Raw genomic sequence first — 22,881 nt, 5'->3', positions numbered from 1 at the left:
ATGGGAAGATGCGAGAGTCTGGACTCATTGAAATCATTCCTTTGATGTGCACCTTAGATATCTAGGGCCAGTATCCTGCTTTTCTCCATCCTGAATCCCTTCAGGGTTCACAGTTGGGGGTGGCTGCAGTGGGTACTGACTTGCTGGCCACAACGTCCTTTGTTTACTGATATGGCAGGCGGCATTCTTAGTCCACTGGGGGAGCATATTGGGGCTGTATATTCTGAGGTGTTTGTCTGGACAGCTAGATCTGTGCATGCTTGGGTTTGGGAGATGTGGGGAGGAATTAGGAAGTGGGTGCCCCTGGGTTTGGGATATAGTGAGGGTCATGAGTCTTGGTCTTTATGGCGACAATATGTTCTGACATCCCTTAGTTTGGAGGTGACTTGGACTTTGAGGTGGGGGCCAGAGTCTTGGATCCCCCCTTTTGTTGTAGATGCTCCTGTGAGGACACCTTCACCTCTGACTCAGAGGGCTTTTTCTATAAGTGAGCCAAGGGGTGTTATCAGAGGGATGGACAGATTGTGCTAGCCACCGGGGTGGGCTCTTCCCCCAGGCTCTTCCCCCAGCCGGGCCCTCTATGAATTGCCAAAGGCCTGCTGCCACTTTGCATCTGAGAAACCCCAGAGCTTAAAGTGGTCAGCAGCTTCTCTAAGCTCCCAGGTGCTGTGGAGTTAAATGACCTTCCCCTGGGTACTTGCCTCTGGGGTAGCAAAGCCAGGAATATCACACCTATAATCACCTCCACAGTTATCTAAAAAAGAGAATTCTCCACACTGTTAGCCAGTGAGGGCTGTAGGGGAGTTGTATTTCCTTTGTTGTCTCTTTGGAAGTTATAGTTCCAGGTTTTTAAAGGTGGAGGTGTCCCAGTTGTGAATTTGGTATCACAGGTGACTCGTAAGTCACAGGCCTGGCTGTAACTCTGCAAAGCCTCTCTGAGTGCAGAGGTTGCGGGATGAACATGCTCTACATTTTCCTTGGTCTTTCAGGTCAAGGTTGGCTCATGGCTCTTTTATTTTCCTTTAGGTAAGGGTGGATCTGCAGAGACTGAGTGTGAAGATTTCTGACATGTGACTCAGTCCTCATTGCTCCTGGCTCCCCATTCTGCCCTCTTTGGAATCTGCTGGCCCTGAGAGATCTGTGAAAAGAGGAGAAAATGGCCCCAGGGTTCCTGGCAGCAAGACCCTCAGTGAGTGATTTTTAACCTCTTTCCTGCAGTAATCCCTGTCCCCAGTTAGATGACATGTTTGTTCACTGCCTCGAAGTGCCCACCAAGGCTGTAAGACAATCATGAAACATGGCACAGCTTTGGGAAACTCCAGAGGAAAGCCCACTCTCTCTCCTCAATTTACCTCCCCGCTTGACCCCAGCGTTATCAGAGCTCTTGGCACACCTTAACCTTTGCCCCTACTTTCCATTAGTTTAGTCCACAAATGGTTCACCCTCTCTTCCACATGCCCTGGTGTGTACTGTGTACATTGGGAAGTATTGTCTTTTCTTGAGGGCTTGTAGGCCTTGTTGAGGTGGTTTGTTTGTTTGTTTTCCTTACTGCAATGGATTTTAAAATTTAAGTGGTATTAAATTAACAAGAATTGCAAGAATAGTACAAATTACACCTGTATACCCTTCATTCACATTCATCAGTTGTCAACTTTTTGCCAGTTACTTTATCATTCCATCTATATATGTATATTTGTCATTTTCTGAATCATTTGAGAGTAAGTTGCAGACATCGTCTTTTACCCCTAATTGTTTCAGCATGCATCTCCTAAAAACAAAGACAGTCCCTTAACTTGTCATTTGTCTGAATCATTTGAGAGTAAGTTGCAGACATCGTCTTTTACCCCTAATTGTTTCAGCATGCATCTCCTAAAAACAAAGACAGTCCCTTAAATAGCCATAGTATAATTCAGGGAATTTAATATTGATACAGTACTATTGTCTAATCTCCAATTTATAATAATAAATATTTGCCAGTTGTCCTAATAAGTTTCTTTATGCCCCACACCCCCTGCCCTTACATGTCTTTAGTCTTCTTTAATCTGGAATACTTTCATAACATTTCTGTCTTTATTGATCTTGACATTTTTGAAAAGTACAAGTTTGTTATTTTAAATGTTCCTCAAATTGGATTTGTCTTTTGGTTCTTCATGATTAGATTAAGATTACACACTTCTGGCAGGAGTAACACAGAAGTGATGTGTCCTCAATTTGTCATATCAGTTGGCACAGAATATTGATTTGTTTCATTATGATACTAACTTTGATCACTTAATTAACGTTGAGTCTGCCAGGTTTCTCCACTGTAACTTTTCTATTTGAGGATTGAAGAGGAAGGGAACAGATCTCTTAAGCTGGATGTCACTATCATGTGGAAGGGGGGACAAAATGGGGACAGGGAGGGAATAGAATCTTATATAGAAGATGGCCACAGTGGTCCAGATAAAAGCTGATTGTGTCCTGGACCAGGGTGATCACAGTGAAGATGGAATGCAACAAAAATATTCAAGGGCTTCCCTGGTGGCGCAGTGGTTGAGAGTCCGTCTGCCGATGCAGGGGACACGGGTTCGTGCCCCAGTCCGGGAAGATCCCACATGCCGCGGGAGCGGCTGGGCCCATGAGCCATGGCCGCTGAGCCTGTGCATCCGGAGCCTGTGCTCTGCAACTGGAGAGGCCACAACAGTGAGAGGCCCGCGTACAGCAAAAAAACAAAAAACAAAAAAACTGGGTGTTATTGCATGACTTTGCTAATTAGAGTTTTTTAGAATCACCATAACTTATTAAATTTTTGCAAAAACTTTGAAAAGTGAGATGTAAATTACATGCAATAAATTGCACAAATCTTAAGTACATCTTGGTGAATTTTTACATATATATACACAGCAATGAAATCACCACCCAAGTAAATATACAGAATATTTCTGTCACCTTATAAAGTTCCCTTTGTGCTCCCTCCCAGTTTCCCCCATAGGCAACCACTATTTCTGATTAGTTTTGCCTGTTCTATAAGTGCATAAATACAGCTTGTACTCCCTTCACTCAGCATATCTCTGAAATTCATCCAGCTGTCACCTTAACATTTTGTTATGTCACTTCTTATTCTGTAGTTTATATTTGTTTAAAAACAAAATAGCATAATATTTTGCTTGTTAAACATATTGCTTGTTGTAAATAGAAGAAGAGTACAATTGGATATAGAGTTGAACGTGGAATTATCCTGTGTCCAATTTCCCATCCAATGCATTGAGAATCATTTACATCTATGTAAAATACTCATACTTTAAAAAAAATTTACAAAAGTAAATCTTAACACAGTTCGGCTGCTTTCTCTGTAAAGTTACACTGAAGTTGCCTTTCTTTGTCAGTATATACAGAGCTGCCTCATTCTTTAGCAGATATTCAGTATTGTGTGGTCCAGTGTGGGTGTACTTTCAGATAACTGAAAGTTCTTCAGTATTACAAATGTGACTACATTAAATATCTCTGCACTCATATCTTCATGCTCTTGTGCAAGTCTGACATTTAGAATTGGAAGTGTGGGACCAAAGGTGTTCTGTATATTAAAGAACATTGTTTTTAGTGAGCTGAATTTTTTGTATTGAGGATTAATTGACACATGATAAACTGCACATAAAGTGTTCAATTTTATATTCATATCTATATTCATGAATATATATGAATATATTCAATGTTGACATTTTTATACACTCATGAAACCATCACCTCAATCAAGATAATCAATGTATCTTATCACCCCCCAAAGTTTCCTGGTTCACTTTTGTAACCCCTGCTTCCTGACCCTCCCTGCCCCCTCAATTTGAAGGGTACAATCAAATTGCTCCCCCCTAGAAGACTGTACCTGTTTATGTTCTAACAGCATATGAGACTGATCATTTTCCTACAGCCTCACTAGTGATAAGATTTTCAGATTTTAAAACATTTACTGATCTGATAGCTAAAAAGAGAAATTCAAGTATTTCACCAGTTCACCTTTTGAGAATTGTGGATTTGTATCCCAAAAGTGGGAGGTTTCCAGGAAATCTTCACAGAGGAGGCAGAATTTGCTGCCCTGTGACTTGATCAACCTGTGAAGCTACAGTCCTGAGAAAGTCAGAGCTGGGTACCCCTAGGAAGTAGGGTCATGCCTTGTACACAGTGGATGCTTAGTAAACGTTTCTCACCTTAACTGTGCTTTAGTTTATTAACTGTGCTCTCACTTAAATAGAGAAGTCCGGGACCCAGCCTGCTGGGACATCTCCTCTCCTGCCTACAGGAACAAAACAGCTACCTGAGCATGAAGGCTGCAGGAGGTCCCCCACATGCAGGAGTTCCATCTTTGGTGGAGACAACACCTCCTGAAACTCCCTCTGGGTGTTCCAGGTGGAGTTTGGAGAGGCTGAAGAGAGATTCCCTCAGCAGAGCCACTGGGGCTGAAGGGATTCCCCTCCTAACAGGGAGGGCAAGATGTGGGACCATGTAGAAGCTGGAGTGACCTCAAAGAGTAAGGAGAAAGGTGAGAGTTAAATCATTACCAAGGCACACAGTAGGTATTCAGTAGGTTTTTGCAAGGAGGGAGGGAGAAAGTGTCTGGGTCGAAGGGCCATCTGTAAAAGTAGAAAGAGAGGAAAAGGCTTTCTAGGGGAGGGCCTAGAAAGGTCGGGTAATGGTAAACAAGGACCAGTGTTACCAGCTGAATACAATATGCCCCTTCTCCCTTCTTGGTAACTAAGATACTGGTCTCCTTCAGTGAGCCAAGTTCATTTTTCACTGCTTCTTTCTTCTTACCCAGCACTGCCTTCTGAGGTTTCTGCCCTTCTTCAGGAAGAGGAGGAAATGCCCAAATTACAGGTAAATTAGAGTCCACCTTCTCTCCCTGAAAATATCACCCACACACCTCATTTTGGGGATTGGGGAAGGAGAGCAATATAACACGTATATTGTGCTGGCCCTGGGCTAGACATATGTTACTCCAGTTTCTCAAAAAAGTCTGAACATTGCTGGTAGGAGTGACAAAATGGTGCAATATACTTTGGAAAACAGTTTTAGAGTTTCTTATATAATTAAGCACACACTTACCATTGACCCAGAAATCCCACTGTATTTACCCAGAAGAAATGAAAATAGATGTCAACACAAAAATCTGTATGTGACTATTAGCAGCTTTGTTTATAATAGCCCTGAGCTAAAAACAACCCAAATGTCCATCAACTGATAAATGGATAAATAAAATGTATTAATCCATATAATTAAGAACTACTCATAAAAAAAGGAAACAACTGCTGATACATATAACAACATGAATGAATCTCAAAAGCATTCTGCTGAGAAAAAATAAGCCAGACACAAAAGAGTACATACTATGTGACTCTGAGACAGGATGGGCCCTCGACCTTTTGCTGCAGTGCTGCAGTGCTTGCACTTGGACAAACGTCTCCTTGAGCAACAAAATACAAAGAACTATAAGGGACTAAAAATAACTGCATGCATGTTGGGGCAAATTCTGGACAAAAGATACAAAAAGACCAAAAAAACTCAGCTGCCACTTCTGAAGAGCTGGGAGCAAAAGCAGGGTACTGCACATGCCCCCTGCACTCAGCACCACCAAAGCATTGGGCAAAACACCTAAGCCACCCCTCTGGACTGACCTCTGGACACACCCCTACCCTCACCCCATGTAAGGAACCAGCTCGCCTTCCCTACTCTGGGAGCAAGGGAAGCTGTTGTTTGTTTTTGCTCCCCCTTGCTGCAGCAGGGGCCCCAATAAAGCCTAGCCTGAATTTCTTATCTGGCCTCTAGTCAATTTCTATTGATTGGAGAAGAACCCCAGTTGGTATCAATTCCATTTATATGAAGTTCTAGAACAGGCTAAATTAATCTGTAGCTGTTCTGTGCCTTCTCCTCTCTCTTCATGCTCTGAACAAACCCCTCCCTAGTAGAGAACCCCCTCTTCCCCACAGTGGTAGCCACTATTCTGACTTCTAGTACTGTAGATTAGTCTGATTTTGAACTTTTTAAATTGAATCAAGAGTACATACAGTACTCTTTTGTGCCTGGTTTTTTTCAATATTATGTTGTGAGATTGACGTATATTGTTTCATGTATATGTAGTTTGTTCACTTTCATTTAAGTATAGCAGTAGTTTCTAAAACTTTGTTTCAGGACCCCTTTACACTTTAAAAAATGGCTTTTATTATGTGTGTTATCAATATTACCAGATTGGCGGTTCAAGCTAACAAAAATTTAAAATATTTATTAATCCATTCAAAAATTAATCCATTATAGTTAATGTTACATTTTATGAAAAATACTTAATTTTCCAAAACAAAAAAAAATAAAAAAGAAGAATGAAAATGTTTTATATTTTTGCTAATCTCTTTAATGTCTGGCCTAATAGAAAACAGCTGGAATCTCGCATCTGCTTCAACATTTTCTCAGTTGCAGGATCACACGACATGTAGCCTCCATATTGTTGTAAGAGAATGAGAGTGTGTAAGCCTCTCATGAGAGAATTATTATGAAAATAATATTGACTTTACAGACCCCCCTGACAGGGTCTTGGGGAACCTCATGGGTCCCTGAACCACAGTTTGGGAATTGGTACTGAATATTAGTCTTTCATGTGACTCTGCCAGAGTTCATGTATCCTTTCTATTGTGGATGTGTGAGTGGGGATTTGGGGCCCATAATAAACATTGTTAATATATAATTATCAGAGGGAGGTTTCCTATATAGCATTTCTTATTAACCAAAGAGTCCTTATTGTTCATCTATGTCTTGTTCCTTCCCACACAGCTATCCACTCACTTTTCTTGCCAACTGGAACTCCCCACCTGCCTTCCCTCTATTCACATTTTAACCATCCCACAAGGCTGGTAACTGGCTTTCTCCATGGTACCTGCCCTCATGGCCCCAACCCACCTTGGACTCCTTCTCTGGACCCTTCCCCAAGTAAATCACAAGCTTATTCTGATTCATAGAATGTTGTGTGGATGACACCTCTGGAATTGTGTAGCTTTTGGTGTACTGTGGTTGAAGTTTGAGTCTTCTCACCCAAAGAGACTTTAAGGGCTTGAAGCATTAAAAAAAATGTGCCTCATGTATCTTTTCAATCTTCTACATGATATAACAATCAAGTGCATGGATGTGTGCCGAAGTTAGTCTAACTCAGGACCCTGGAAACTCTCAGGGCCACTTATAGATGTCACTGATGCTTGTCAGCTGCATTCCTCTGTGGGAATGGGTATGTCTGAGGGTGACTTTGTTTGTTGTTTTAGGAGCTGGTGACGTTCCAGGATGTGGCTGTGGACTTTACCCAGGAGGAGTGGGAGCATCTGGATCCCTTTCAGAGGCACCTGTACAGAGAAGTGATGTTGGAGAACTATGGGAATCTCATCTCCTTGGGTGAGAACAGCATCTACCTGAACCCATCTGCTTTCTCTCGGGTTCAGTTGTATAGAGTAAATCCTGAGGGGATTTGCATTTGGGGGTCCACATATTCCAGATCCCTTAATGGTAGTGGGTATCAGATTTGAGAGTGCATAGAAATACCTGAGGTGAAGGCAAGAAATGCCAGTTCCTGTCCAAAGTAAAGGAGACTAAAGAGATAAGACAACTAAATGCAGTGTCTTATTCTAGATAGAAAATATCTAGGAAAATAGTGCTAAATGGAACATATTTGAGACAATTGGCATCATTTACAAATTAACTGTGAACTGGATACTAATACTGCGTCAATGTTAAGTTTCCTGATTTTGATGGCTGTACTGTGGTTATGGAAAAAAATGTCCCTGTTCTTAGGAAATGTGTACTGAAAGAATTTAGTCAGAGAGAGCCATGGGGCCTGTAACTTTCTCTTAAGTGGTTTAAAAAAGAATTGTGTGAGAGAGAATAATAAAGTAAATGGGCCAAATATTAACAATTGGTGACTATGGGTTAGGGTTCTACAGGCATTCTGTTCTGTGTATCACTCTTGCTATTTTTCTCTAAAATAAAAGGTTATCCGAAAAACCTACATCACTAGGTTCTATCACCAGGGCTACTGATTCAGTGGATTTGGGATGGAGTCTGCATTTTTGATAAGTCTCTTCAAACCACACTTTGGGCAGTGTTTCTCTGGTGGACACACAATCATTACTGCCTGTTCACCCCACTGAGAATTATTACTGTTGTATATTGCAAATAGGTCTCTTCACTGAAGTTCCTGGAACTCCTGGAACCGTTTTTTTCTCTGGGGGAGAAATTATTTGTTTATTTATGTGTGTGTGTGTGTGTGTGTGTGTGTGTGTGCCTACATATATATAAATATAAAATGTGATTTTGATGCACAGTGGTTTTATTCACCTTTCCCAGTCTTCATAGGACCTTCACGAATACCAAGTGATAAGATTGACTTGTGGCAGGGTCCTTGTCCACATCATATTGCCCTAATCCACCTGTCTTTCCCCTCAAGCAGGACATCTGCTGTCCAAACCAGAAATGATTTCCCATTTTGAACAAGAAGATGATGTGTGGATGGAGGAAAAAATACCAAGAAGCTCCTATTCAGGTGAGAACCAGTCAGCCAGGAGAAAATGCCATTAATAATCCTATGAATCCATGAAGGGATGGGTAGCAACTTCAAAAATATATATTATTTGACTTTTTATGCTGATAATTTAACTGAAAATATTTAAATATTTATTTGATTGGAGGCAAATTTCTTTTTTTTCCTTTTTTTTTTAACATCTTTATTGGAGTGTAATTGCATTACAATGTTGTGTTAGTTTCTGCCATATAACAAAGTGAATCAGCTCTATGTATACATATATCCCCATATCCCCTCCCTCTTGCGTCTTCCTCCCACCCTCCCTATCCCACCCCTCTAGGTGGTCACAAAGCACTGAGCTGATCTCCCTGTGTGATGCAGCTGCTTCCCACTAGCTATCTATTTTACATTTGGTAGTGTATATATGTCAATGCTGCTCTCTCACTTCGTCCCAGCTTACCCTTCCCTCTCCCCGTGTCCTCAGGTCCATTCTCTATGTCTTGTCTTTATTCCTGTCCTGCCCCTAGGTTCATGAGAACCATTTTTTTTTTTTTTAGATTCCGTATATATGTGTTAGCATACGGTATTTGTTTTTCTCTTTCTGACTTACTTCACTCTGTATGACAGACTCTAGGTCATCCACCTAACTACAAATAACTCAGTTTCCTTTCTTTTTATGGCTGAGTAGTATTCCATTATATACATGTGCCACATCTTCTTTATCCATTCATCTGTCAGTGGACACTTAGGTTGCTTCCATGTCCTGACTATTGTAAATAGTGCTGCAATGAACGTTGTGGTACATGATTCTTTTTTTTTTTCAATTTATTTTATTTCTTTACTTTTGGCTGTGTTGGGTCTTTGTTGCTGCGTGTGGGCTTTCTCTAGTTGCGGTGAGTGGGGGCTACTCTTCGTTGAGGTGCACAGGCTGCTCATTGTGGTGGCTTCTCTTGTTGCGGAGCACGGGCTCTAGTTGTGCAGGCTTCAGTAGTTGTGGTACATGGGTTCAGTAGTTGTGACTTGCGGGCTCTAGAGCGCAGGCTTTGTAGTTGTGGCACATGGGCTTAGTTGCTCTGCAGAATGTGGGATCTTCCTGGACCTGTGTCCCCTGCATTAGCAGGCAGATTCTTAACCACTACGCCACAAGGGAAGCCCCATGACTCTTTTTGAATTATGGTTTTCTCAGGCTATATGTCAGTAATGGGATTCCTGGGTCATATGGTAGTTCTATTTTTAGTGTTTTAAGGAACGTCCATACTGTTCTCCATAGCGGCTGTATCAACTTACATTCCCACCAACAGTGCAAGAGGGTTCGCTTTTCTCCACACTCTCCAGCATTTATTGTTTGTATTGTTTGTAGATTTTTTGATGATAGCCATTCTGACTGGTGTGAGGTGGTACCTCATTGTAGTTTTGATTTGCATTTCTCTAATGGTTAGTGATGTTGAGCATCCCTTCATGTGTTTGTTGGCAATCTGTATATCTTCTTTGGAGAAATGTCTATTTAAATCTTCTGCCCATTTTTGGATTGAGTTGTTTGTTTTTTTGATATTGAGCTACATGAGCTGCTTGTATATTTTGGAGATTAATCTTTGTCAGTTTCTTCGTTTGCAAATATTTTCTCCCATTCTGAGGGTTCTCTTTTCTTCTTGTTTATGGTTTCCTTTGCTGTGCAAAAGCTTTGAAATTTCATTAGGTCTCATTTGTTTATTTTTGTTTTTATTTCCATTTCTCTAGGTGGTGGGTCAAAAAGGATCTTGCTGTGATTTATGTCAAAGAGTGTTCTTCCTATGTTTTCCTCTAAGAGTTCTATAGTGTCTGGCCTTACATTTAGGTCTTTAATCCATTTTGAGTTTATTTTTGTGTATGGTGTTAGGGAGTGTCCTAATTTCATTCCTTTACATGTAGCTGTCCAGTTTTCCCAGCACCACTTATTGAAGAGGCTGTCTTTTCTCCATTGTATATTCTTGCATCCTTTATCAAAGATAAGGTGGCCATATATGTGTAGGTTTATCTTTGGGCTTTCTATCCTGTTCCATTGATCTATATTTCTGTTTTTGTGCCAGTACCATGCTCTCTTGATTACTGTAGCTTTGTAGTATAGTTTGAAGTCAGGGAGCCTGATTCCTCCAGCTCCATTTTTCTTTCTCAAGATTGCTTTGGCTATTCAGGGTCTTTTGTGTTTCCATACAAATTTTGAAATTTTTTGTTCTAGTTCTGTGAAAAATGCCATTGGTAGTTTGATTGGGATTGCATTGAATCTGTAGATTGTTTTGGGTAGTATAGTCATTTTCACAATACTGATTCTTCTAATCCAAGAACATAGTCTCTCCATCTCTTTGTATCATCTTTAATTTCTTTCATCAGTGTCTTATAGTTTTCTGCATACAGGTCTTTTGTCTCCTTAGGTAGGTTTATTCCTAGGTATTTTATTCTTTTTGTTGCAGTGGTAAATGGGAGTGTTTCCTTAATTTCTCTTTCAGATTTTTCATCATTAGTGTATAGGAATGCAAAAGATTTCTGTGCATTAATTTTGTATCCTGCTACTTTACCAAATTCATTGATTAGCTCTAGTTTTCTGGTGGCATCTTTAGGATTCTCTATGTATAGTGTCATGTCATCTGCAAACAGTGACAGTTTTACTTCTTTTCCGATTTAGATTCCTTTTATTTTTTTTCTTCTCTGATTGCTGTGGCTAAAACTTCCAAAACTATGTTGAATAATAGTAGTGAGAGTGGGGATCCTTGTCTTTTTCCTGATGTTAGAAGAAATGGTTTCAGTTTTTTACCATTGAGAATGATGTTGGCTGTGGGTTTGTCATATATGGTCTTTATTACATTGAGGTAAGTTCCCTCTATGCCTACTTTCTGGAGAGTTTTTATCATAAATGGTTGTTGAATTTTGTTGAAGGCTTTTTCTGCATCTATTGAGATTATCATATGTTTTTTATCCTTCAGTTTGTTAATATGGTGTATTAACAAACTGATTGACTGATTTGCATATATTGAAGAATCCTTGTATTCCTATAATAAACCCCACTTGATCATGGTGTATGATCCTTTTAATGTGCTCTTCGATTCTGTCTGCTAGTATTTTGTTGAGGATTTTTGCATCTGTGTTCATCAGTGATAATGGTCTGTAGTTTTCTTTTTTTGTGACGTCTTTGTCTGGTTTTGGTATCAGGGTGATGGTGGCCTCGCAGAATGAGTTTGGGAGTGTTCCTCCCTCTGCTATATTTTAGAAGAATTTGAGAAGGATAGGTGTTAGATCTTCTCTAAATGTTTGATAGAATTCGTCTGTGCAGCCATCTGGTCCTGGGCTTTTGTTTTTTGGAAGATTTTTAATCACAGTTTCAATTTCAGTGCTTGTGATTGGTCCATTTATATTTTCCATTTCTTCCTGGTTCAGTCTTGGAGGTTGTGCTTTTCTAAGAATTTGTCCAGGGCTTCGCTGGTGGCGCAGTGGTTGGGAGTCCACCTGCCGATGCAGGGGACATGGGTTCGTGCCCCGGTTCGGGAGGATCCCACATGCCGCGGAGCGGCTGGGCCCGTGAGCCATGGCCGCTGAGCCTGCGCGTCCGGAGCCTGTGCTCCGCAACGGGAGAGGCCACAACAGTGAGAGGCCCGCGTACAGCAAAAAAAAAAAAAAAAAAAAAAAAAAAAAAAAAAGAATTTGTCCATTTCTTCCAGGTTGTCCATTTTATTGGCATAGAGTTGCTTGTAGTAATCTCTCATGATCCTTTGTATTTCTGCAGTGTCAGTTGTTACTTCTCCTTTTTCATTTCTAATTCTATTGATTTGAGTCTTCTCCCTTTTTTTCTTGATGAGTCTGGCTAATGGTTTATCAATTTTGTTTATCTTCTCAAAGAACCAGCTTTTAGTTTTATTGATCTTTGCCCTTGTTTCCTTCATTTCTTTTTCATTTATTTCTGATCTGATCTTTATGATTTCTTTCCTTCTGCTAACTTTGGGGTTTTTTTGTTCATCTTTCTCTAATTGCTTTAGGTGTAAGTTTAGGTTGTTTATTTGAGATGTTTCTTGTTTCCTGAGGTAGGATTGTATTGCTATAAACTTCCCTCTTAGAACTTCTTTTGCTGCATCCCATAGGTTTTGGGCTGTCGTGTTTTCACTGTCATTTGTTTCTAGGTATTTTTTGATTTCCTCTTTGATTTCTTCAGTGATATCTTGGTTATTTAGCAGCATATTGTTTAGCCTCCATGTGTTTGTATTTTTTACAGTTTTTTTCCTGTGATTGATATCTAGTCTCATAGCATTGTGGTTAGAAAAGATACTTGATACGATTTCAGTTTTCTTAAATTTACCAAGGCTTGATTTGTGACCCAAGGTATGATCTATCCTGGAGAGTGTTCCATGAGCACTTGAGAAGAAAGTGTATTCTGTTGTTTTTGGATGGGATGTCCTATAAATAGCAATTAACTCCATCTTGTTTAATGTGTCATTTAAAGCTTGTGTTTCCTTATTTATGTTCATTTTGGTTGATGTGTCCATTGGTGAAAGCGGGGTGTTAAAGTCCACTACTATTATTTACTGTCTGTTTCCCCTTTTATGGCTGTTAGCATTTGCCTTTTGTATTGAGGTGCTCCTATGTTGGGTGCATAAATATTTACAATTGTTATATCTTCTTGGATTGATCCTTTGATCATTATGTAGTGTCCTTCTTTGTCTCTTATAATAGTCTTTATTTTAAAGTCTATTTTGTCTGATATGAGAATTGCTACTCCAGCTTTCTTTTGATTTCCATTTGCATGGAGTATCTTCTTCCATCCCCTCACTGTCAGTCTGTATGTGTCCCTAGATCTGAAGTGGGTCTCTTGTAGATGGCATATGTACGGGTCTTGTTTTTGTATGCATTCAGCCAGTCTATGTCTTTTGGTTGGAGCATTTAATCCATTCACATTTAAGGCAATTATTGATGTGTATGTTCCTATTACCATTTTCTTAGTTGTTTTGGGTTTGTTTTTGTAGGTCTCTTCCTTCTCTTGTGTTTCCTGCCTAGAGAAATTCCTTTAGCATTTGTTGTAAAGCTGGTTTGGTAGTGTTGAATTCTCTTAACTTTTCCTTGTCTGTAAAGGTTTTAATTTCTCCTTCGAATTTGAATGAGATCTGTGCTGGGTAGAGTAATCTTGGTTGTAGGTTTTTCCCTTTCATCACTTTAAATATGTCCTGCCACTCCCTTCTGGCTTGCAGAGTTTCTGCTGAAAGATCAGCTGTTAACCTTATGGGGATTCCCTTGTATGTTATTTGTTGCTTTTCCCTTGCTGCTTTTAATATTATTTCTTTGTATTTAATTTTTGGTAGTTTGATTAGTATGTGTCTTGGCATGTTTCTCCTTGGATTTATCCTGTTTGGGACTCTCTGCACTTCCTGGCTTGATTGACTATTTCCTTTCCCATATTAGGGAAGTTTTCAACTATAATCTCTTCAAATATTTTCTCAGACCCTTTCTTTTTCTCTTCTTCTGGGACCCCTATAATTTGAATATTGGTGCATTTAATGTTGTCTCAGATGTCTCTGAGACTATCCTCAATTCTTTTCATTTTTTTTTTCTTTATTCTGCTCTCTGGTAGTTATTTCCACTATTTTATCTTCCAGGTCACTTATCCGTTCTTCTGCCTCAGTTATTTTGCTATTGATTCCTTCTAGAGAATTTTTAATTTCATTTATTGTGTTGTTCATCATTGTTTGTTTGCTCTTTAGTTCTTCTAGGTCCTTGTTAAACGTTTCTTATATTTTCTCCATTCTATTTCCAAGATTTTGGATCATCTTTACTATCATTACTCTGAATTCATTTTCAGGTAGAGTGCCTATTTCCTCTTCATTTGTTCGGTCTGGTGAGTTTTAACCTTGCTGCTTCATCTGCTGCATGTTTCTCTGTCTTCTGATTTTGCTTAAGTTTCTGTGTTTGGGGTCTCCTTTTCACAGGCTGCATGTTCGTAGTTCCCGTTGTTTTTCGTGTCTGCCTCTTGTGGGTAAGGTTGGTTCAGTGACTTGTGTAGGCTTCCTGGTGGAGGGGACTGGTGCCTGTGTTCTGGTGGGTGGGGCTGTATCTTGTCTTTCTCATGGGTAAAGCTGCGTCCGGTGGTGTGTTTTGGGGTGTCTGTGAACTTAGTATGATTTTAGCCAGCCTCTCTGCTAATGGGTGGGGTTGTGTTCCTGTCTTGCTAGTTGTTTGGTATAGGGCATCCAGCACTGGAGCTTGCTGGCCGTTGGGTGGAGCTGGGTCTTAGCATTGAGACGGAGATCTCTAGGAGAGCTCTCGCTGATTGATATTATTTGGGGCCAGGAGGTCTCTGGTGGTCCAGTGTCCTGAACTCAGGTCTCCCACCTCAGAGGCTCAGGCCTGACACCCAGCCGGAACACCAAGACCCTGTCAGCCACACAGCTCAGAAGAAAAGGGAGAAAAAAAGAAAGAAAATTAAATAAAATAATTTAATTTTTTTTTTAAATTATTAAAATAAAAAAATTAAAAAGTAATAAAAAAAGTGAGAGCAGGGCTTCCCTGGTGGCGCAGTTGTTGAGGGTCCTCCTGCCGATGCAGGGGGACACGGGTTCGTGCCCCAGTCTGGGAGGATCCCGTGTGCCGCGGAGCGGCTGGGCCTGTGAGCCATGGCCGCTGGGCCTGTGCATCCGGAATCTGTGCTCCGCAACGGGAGAGGCCACTGCAATGAGAAGCCTGCGTATCAAAAAAAAAAAGAGAGAGCAGCCAAACCAGTAAACAAATCCACCGATTATAACAAGTGCTAAAAACTATACTAAAATAAACGTAAAAATCTGAAACAAGTCAGTTGCAGACAGCAAACCCCAAGTCTACAGTTGCTCCCAAAGTCTGCCACCTCAAGTTTGGGTTGATTCACTGTCTATTCAGGTATTCCACAGATGCAGTGTACCTCAAGTTGACTGTGGGGATTTAATCACTGCTCCTGAGGCTGCATGGAGAAATTTCCCTTTCTCTTCTTTGTTCGCACAGCTCCTGGGGTTCAGGTTTGGTTTTGGCCCCGCCTCTGCATGTAGGTTGCCCTCAGGCATCTGTTCCCGCCCAGACAGGATGGGGTTAAAGCAGCAGCTGATTAGGGGGCTCTGGCTCACTCATGCTGGGGAGTGGGGGGGGCAGGGGGCAAGGGGTGGGGAGGGAGGGGTACGGTAGTTGTAATTGGAATTGACAATGCAACAGCCTGGCAGTGGCGGGCTGCACAGGCTCCCAGGTGGGTGTGGATAGTGACCTGTGCTTGCACACAGGATTCTTGGTGGCTGCAGTAGCAGTGTTAGCATTTCATGCCCGTCTTTGGTGTCCGAGCTGTTAGCCGCGGCTCGCGCCCATCTCTGGAGCTTGTTTAGGCGGTAATCTGCCTTCTGTGGGCAGACAGGGAAGGAATCTCCTCTCCTTGAACACCCTGAAACAATGGTTTCTTTCCTCTTAGCCAGGTCCAGAGTTTTTCCCGGACCCCCTCCCAGCTAGCTATGGCGCACTAGGCCCCTTCAGGCTGTGTTCACGTAGCCAACCCCAGTCCTCTCCCTGGGGTCTGACCTCTGAAGCCCGAGCCTCAATTCCCAGCCCCCACCCGCCCCAGTGGGTGAGCAGACAAGCCTCTTGGGCTGGTGAGTGCTTTTCGGAACCAGTCCTCTGTGCGGGAATCTCTCTGCTTTGCCCTCTGCAGCCCTGTTGGTGCGCTCTCCTCTGTGGCTCCAAAGGTTCCCCCCTGCCCACCCCCCCATCTCCACCAGTGAAGGGGCTTCCTCGTGTGTGGAAACTTTTCCTCCTTCACAGCTCCCTTCCAGAGGTGCAGGTCCCATCCCTATTTGTTTGTCTCTGTTTTTGCTTTTTTTCTTTTGGCCTGCCTGGGTACATGAGGATTTTCTTGCCTTTTGGGAAGCCTGAGGTCTTCTGCCAGTGTTCAGTAGGTGTTTTGTAGGAGTTGTTCCACATGTAGATGTATTTTTGATGTATTTGTGGGGATGAAGGTGATCTCCACGTCTTACACCTCCTCCATCTTGAAGGTCCCCCCACATATCTTTGTTTTATGAAAGCATTAAATGCCCAAGCTCCTCAAATTCACTTGGAACCAGCATTACCATTTTCTTAGTTCCTCATTAAAATTTTGACAGTTGTTCACTCCATAATTGTATGAAAGTTATATATATATATATATATATATATATATATTTTTTTTTTTTTTTTTTTTTTTTTTTTTGCGGTATGTGGGCCTCTCACTATTGTGGCCTCTCCCATTGCGGAGCACAGGCTCCGGACACGCAGGCTCAATGGCCATGGCTCACGGGCCCAGCCGCTCCGCGGCATGTGGGATCTTCCCGGACTGGGGCACGAACCCGTGTCCCCTGCATCGGCAGGCGGACTCTCAACCACTGCGCCACCAGGGAAGCCCGAAAGTTATATTTTTAACTTTTGGTAATTATACTTTGATAACATTAACCCATTTGTAGCTCATGGAATTTGACTTGGTGTTTCTAGTAACATTTAGTTTCCTTGACTAAGGAAAAGGTCCCCAATATCTTCCCATTCCCCTTGAAGCAAAAATGAAAAACCTAATGTCAGGAGGACAGAGACCAGCAGCAACACTTCTTCACTCAGTGAAGTTTCTTTGCCTTACCAGTACTGCCTAAGTGTGTCCAGGAGTACCGTGAAGCCTCATACAAAACCTCTGCTCACTCTTGTCATCTAATTTTCTTTGTCCCAGGAGTCAGGGATGAGAATGATGGGATTCTCTCTTGGCCAGTATCTCCAGGAGAAAAACCCTATAGCTGTCCCCAGTGTGCCCAAGACTTCAGCCAGCTCAGAAACCTTCTAATTCACCCATGAACCCGTACGGGAGAGAAGCCCTCTCCATATGACGGGGGTGGAAGAGCCTTCAGTGAAAGGACAACAGACCTTAACCTTCCTGTGCTCCTTCCAGGAGACAAGCCCTGCCGATGCATGGAGTGTTCTGGAGTCTTCAACTCAGAATCTGCTCTGAGAAGGCATAGGAAGGACCACATGGGAAAGAAACCTCACACATGTGAGGAATGTGGGAAGGACTTTAGCCGTAGCTCCAACCTGTCCATCCATCGGCGAATACACACAGGCGAGAAGCCCTACAGATGTGGTGTGTGCGGGAAGGACTTCAGCCGCAGCTCCAACCTCTCTATCCACCAGCGCATCCACACAGGTGAGAAACCGTTCAGGTGCTGTGACTGTGGCAAGGACTTCAGCCGCAGGGCAGCCCTGCAGATCCACCAGAGTGTCCACACAGGAAGGAAGCCCCATGCCTGTAAGGTATGTGACCGGGGCTTCACCTCACGCTTTACGCTGGCACGACACCAGAAGGACCACACAGGAAACAAGGCCTATGTGTGTGACACATGTGGCCGGGGCTTCAGCCAGAGAGCCAGCCTCTACCTGCACCAGCGTGTTCACACTGGGGAGAGGCCATTCCGGTGCAAGGCCTGTGGGAGGTGCTTCAGCTGGAGCAAGGACCTGGGTATCCACCAGAGGGTCCACACGGGAGAGCGGCCCTACAGGTGTGAGGCTTGTGGTAGGGACTTCAGGCATCGCTCGGCCCTCAAGAGGCACCAGAGGGTGCACACAGGGGAGAAGCCCTACCCCTGTGCCGTGTGTGGGAAGGGCTTCAGTCAGAGAGTCCACCTGCAGACGCACCAGAAAGTGCACTGTAGGGAGAGGCTTCCAGGATTGGGCTCTGCACATGCAGGTGCCTTCCACGGCCAGGGCGAATGCCAGGGCATGGGTGCTGAGGTGCACAACATGGATCAGGCTTAATGATGTATGGCATTTATTAGTATTTATACAGAAAAGAGGACAGATCAACAGCACTTAGATGGAGAAATAGAACATTTTCAGCCCTCCCCAAAGACCTCTGCATGCTTCTTTCCACTCACTCCCCACAAAGGGAGTCGCTATCCTGACTTCTAAAACCATAGATTGATTTTGCAAGTTATAGAATATCATATAAGTGGAATTACACAATGTGTAATCTTTCATATAGAACTTTATTCACTCAATGTCTGCATCTGTGTTGTTGCATGTATTCAGAGGTTCATTCATTTTATTACTGAGTAGTATTCCATTGTTTGAATGAACCACTGTTTGTCCATTCACCTGTTGATGGGCATTTACACTTGGGTTATTTCCAGGTTTTTCAGGTTTTGTTCGTTATGAATAAAGCTGCTGTGAGCATTTGGGTACACATCTTTGTGAGGACATATACTTTAATTTCTCTTGGGTATATACTTAGGAGTAGAATTGATGGGTATTTTTTTAAATTAATTTTTTAAAAGATTTTTTGATGTGGACCATTTTTTTAAAAGTCTTTATTGAATTTATTACAATATCGCTTCTGTTTTATGTTTTGGTTTTTTGGCCACGAGGCATGTGGGATCAGTTCCCCGACCAGGGATTGAACCTGCACCCCGTACATTGGAAGGCAAAGTTTTAACCACTGGACCATGAGGAAAGTCCCTTGATGGGTATTTTAAAACTTGTAAAAAACTGGGCTTAGTATTGTCTTGTACATTGGATTTTTACATGTACTTGGAAAATTTCAAACAAATACAGAAATGGAACAGTGTAACAAACACTCATGTCCCCATCATCTAGCTTCAGTAATCAATTCATGATGAATTTTGTTTCCTCTGTTCCACCCTGCTCCCTCACACATAGTCCTGAAGTATTTTAAAGTAAATCCTAGACTAGGATATTGTGTCATCTTTATATGGTATATACCTTCAAAAAATAAAGATTTGTTTAAAATGTTTTTCCAAAAATCACTCTGTTTAAAAAATTTTTTTATTAAGGTAAAATTCAGAAAACATAAAATTCACCATTTTAACCATTTCAGAGTATATTATTCAATAGTTTTTAATATAGTTACAATGTCGTACAACCATCACCACTGTCTGATTCCAGAATATTTTCATCAGGCCAGAAAGAAACCCCATTACTATTAAGCAGTCACTTTTCATTCTCTCCTTCCCCCAGCCTCTGGCAACCACTAATGTACTTTCTGTTTCTATAAATTTGCCTATTCTGGACACTTCATATAAAAGGAGTCAGACAATATGTGCCCTTTTATGTCTGGCTTCTTTCACTTAGCATAATGTTCTCAAGGTTCATTTATGTTGTAGCATATATTAGTACTTCATTCTTTTTATGGCCAAACAATATTTCATTGTATGGATATACAGCATTTTAAAATCTATTTTTAAGTTGACGGACATTCGGATTGTTTCCAGTTTTGGGGTTTTATGAATAATGCTACTGTAAACATTCATGTACGAGTTTTTCATTGAGCATATGCTTTTAATTCTTTTGGGTATATATGGAGGAGTGGAATTAGTGGGTCATATGATCATTTTGTTTTAGTGTTTGAGGAACTGCTGAATTGTTTTCCATAGATCCATTTTTTTTTTTTTTTTTTTTTTTTTTTTTTTTTTTGCTGTACGCGGGCCTCTCACTGCTGTGGCCTCTCCCGTTGCGGAGCACAGGCTCCGGACACACAGGCCCCGCGGCCATGGCTCGCGGGCCCAGCCGCTCCGCGGCATGTGGGATCCTCCGGGACCGGGGCACGAACCCGCGTCCCCTGCATCGGCAGGCGGACTCTCAACCACTGCGCCACCAGGGAGGCCCCCATAGATCCATTTTTTCTTGCCATCAGCAGTGTATGAGGGTCCCACTTGCTCCACATCCTCAGCAACACTTGTCATTTCCCATATTTTGTTTGTTTGTTTGTTTTGTTTTTAATCATAGCCATGCTAGTGGCTGTGAAGTGGTATCTTATTGTGATTTTGATTTACGTTTCCCTAATTACTAATGATGTTGAACTTCTCTTTATGTGTTTATTGGCCATTTGTATATCTTCTTTAGAGAAATGTCTAGTCAAGTGCTTTGCCCATTTTTAAATTGGATTGTTTATCTTCTTGTGTTTGAGTTGTAATAATTATTTATATAATCCCAGGCCCTTATGAATATATTATTTGCAAAGATTTTCTCCCATTCTTTGGGTTGTATTTTCATTTTCTTGTTCGTGTCCTTTGATGTGTAAAAGTTTTTAATTTTGATGAAGTCCAATTTATTCTTTTCTCTTGATGCTTGTGCTTTTGCTGTCATATTTAAGAAATAGTTACATAATGCAAAGTCACAAAAAGTTATACCTATTTTTCCTTTTAAGAGTTTTATAGTTTTAGCTCCTACATTTAAGTTTGATCCATTTTGAATCAATTTTTGTATATAGTATGAGGTGGAAGTCCAAATTAGTTCTTTTGCATGTTGATACCCAATTGTCCCAGCACCATTTGTTGAAAAGACTATTCTTTCCCCATTGACTAGTCTTGAACCCTTCCTGAAAATCAGTTGACCATATGTATGGGTTTATTTTTGGACTCTCAAGTCAATTCCACTGAGCTGGGACTTCCCTGGCAGTCCAGTGGTTGGGACTCTGCACTTCCACAGCAGGGGCCAGGTTCAATCCCTGGTCAGGGAACTAGGATCCTGCCTGCCACACACCATGGCCAAAAAAAAAAAAAAAAAAAAAAAAATCAACATCAATTCCATTGATCTCTATGTCTGTCTTTATGCTAGTACCATACTGGTTTGATTACTGTAGCATTGTAGTAAGTTTTGAAAACAAGAAATGTGAGTCCTTCAATTTTGTTCTTCAAGAAAAAAGATATTTTTGGCCATTCCTTTGCAATAACAATATGACTTTTAGAGTCAGCTTGTCCATTTCTGCAAAAAAAGGCTATTGGGATTATGATATGGATGGCACTGACTCTGCAGTAACTTTGGGGAGTATTGCCATCTTACCATCATTAAGTCTTCCAGTCCATGAACATGGGATGTTTTTCTGTTTATTTGGTTTTCTTTAATTTCTTTCAACAATATGTTTTGTAGTTTTCAGTGTACAAGTCTTATACCTCATTAGTTAAACTTCTTCTTAAGTATCTTATTAATGTTATTCTAAATGGAATTGTTTTCTTAATTTCATTTTTGGGTTGTTCATTGCTGGTGTATGGAAATACAACTGAGTTTTGTATATCAATTTTGTATCCTGCAATTTTGCTGAACTCGTTTATTAGCTCTAATGGTTTTTTAGTGGATTCTTTAGAGTTTTCTATAAGATCATATTATCTGTGAATAGATAGTTTTATTTTTTCCTTTTCAATTTGGATACCATTTATTTCTTTTTCTTGCTCAATTGCCCTGGCTAGAACTTCCAGGACAATGTTTAAGAGACCTGTTGAGAGCAGATATTCTTGTATTGTTTCTTGTATTAGAAGGGAAAGCTTTCACCATTAAGTGTGATATCAGTTATAGGTATTTTCATACATGCCCTTTTTCCTTCATTCTGTTAATATAATGTATTCCATTAATGGATTTTCCAGTATTGAACCAGCCTTGCATTTCTGGGATACATTCCATTTAGTCATGGTGCATACAGTAATTCTTTTAGTAAGCTGCTTGATTCAATTTGCTAGTATTTTGTTGAGGATTTTTGCATCTATATTCATAAACAATATTGGTCTGTAGTTTTTCTCTTCTGTGATGTATATAACTGGCTTTGATATGAGGGTAATATTGGCCTCATAGAATGAGTTAGGAAGTGTTCCCTCCTTTTCTTTTTGAGGGGAAAATTTGAGAAGTATTGTTAATTTTTCCTTAAATGTTTGGTAGAATTCACTGGTGAAGCCATCTGATTCTTAACTTTTCTTTGTTAGAAGTTGTCTCAGTCAATTCGAGGTGCTATAACAAAATACCATAAGCTCGGTGGCTTAAACAACAAGCATTTATTTCTCACAGTTCTGGAAGCTGGGGAGTCCAAGATCAAGGGGCCAGCAGATGTGGTGTCTTTTCTTGCTGTATCCTCACATGGCAGAGAAGAGAGACTGAGAGAGAGAGAGAGGGAAAGAGGGAGAGACAGGGTGCACTCTCTGGTTTCTTCTTACTAGTCCCGTCATGGGCACCCTGCCATCATGACTTCATCAAAACCTAATTATCTCCCAAAGACTCCACATCCAAATATCATCATGTTGGAGGGTAGGGCTTCAGTATTAATTTTGTGGGAGATACAAACGTTCAGTCCATAACAGAAGTTATTTGTTTACTGATTCAATCTCTTGTCATAGAGAGGCATACTTCTCTTGAATAGGTTTTGATAGTTTGTGTGTTTCTAGGAATTTTCCCATTTCATCTAGGTCGTCTAATTTGTTACCATAAAATTGTTCATAATATTATTTTATAATCCTTTTTATTTCTGTAAGGTCAGTAGAAATGTCTCTTCTTTCATTCATGATATTAGTAACTTGAATCTTCTCCCTTTTTTCTTAGTCTAT

At 41.0% G+C, this 22,881-nt stretch overlaps 1 protein-coding gene across 1 annotated transcript in view; it reads left to right on the top strand.

Moving 5' to 3' along the window:
• Positions 1-19,254, top strand: part of ZNF383 (zinc finger protein 383) — a 53,186-nt gene extending 33,932 nt beyond the window's left edge. The window contains exon 8 of the mRNA XM_060084913.1: positions 17,536-19,254. Within this exon, the coding sequence (XP_059940896.1) occupies positions 17,536-18,313 (778 nt within the window). The 3' untranslated portion in view covers positions 18,314-19,254. The remainder of the gene's footprint in view (positions 1-17,535) is intronic.
• The last annotated feature ends 3,627 nt before the right edge of the window (positions 19,255-22,881 follow it).

This window comes from Mesoplodon densirostris, chromosome 19 (genome assembly GCF_025265405.1).
Source record: "Mesoplodon densirostris isolate mMesDen1 chromosome 19, mMesDen1 primary haplotype, whole genome shotgun sequence".
In the NCBI taxonomy this organism is placed as follows: domain Eukaryota; kingdom Metazoa; phylum Chordata; class Mammalia; order Artiodactyla; family Ziphiidae; genus Mesoplodon; species Mesoplodon densirostris.
This window is presented reverse-complemented; position numbering and strand designations above follow the sequence as displayed.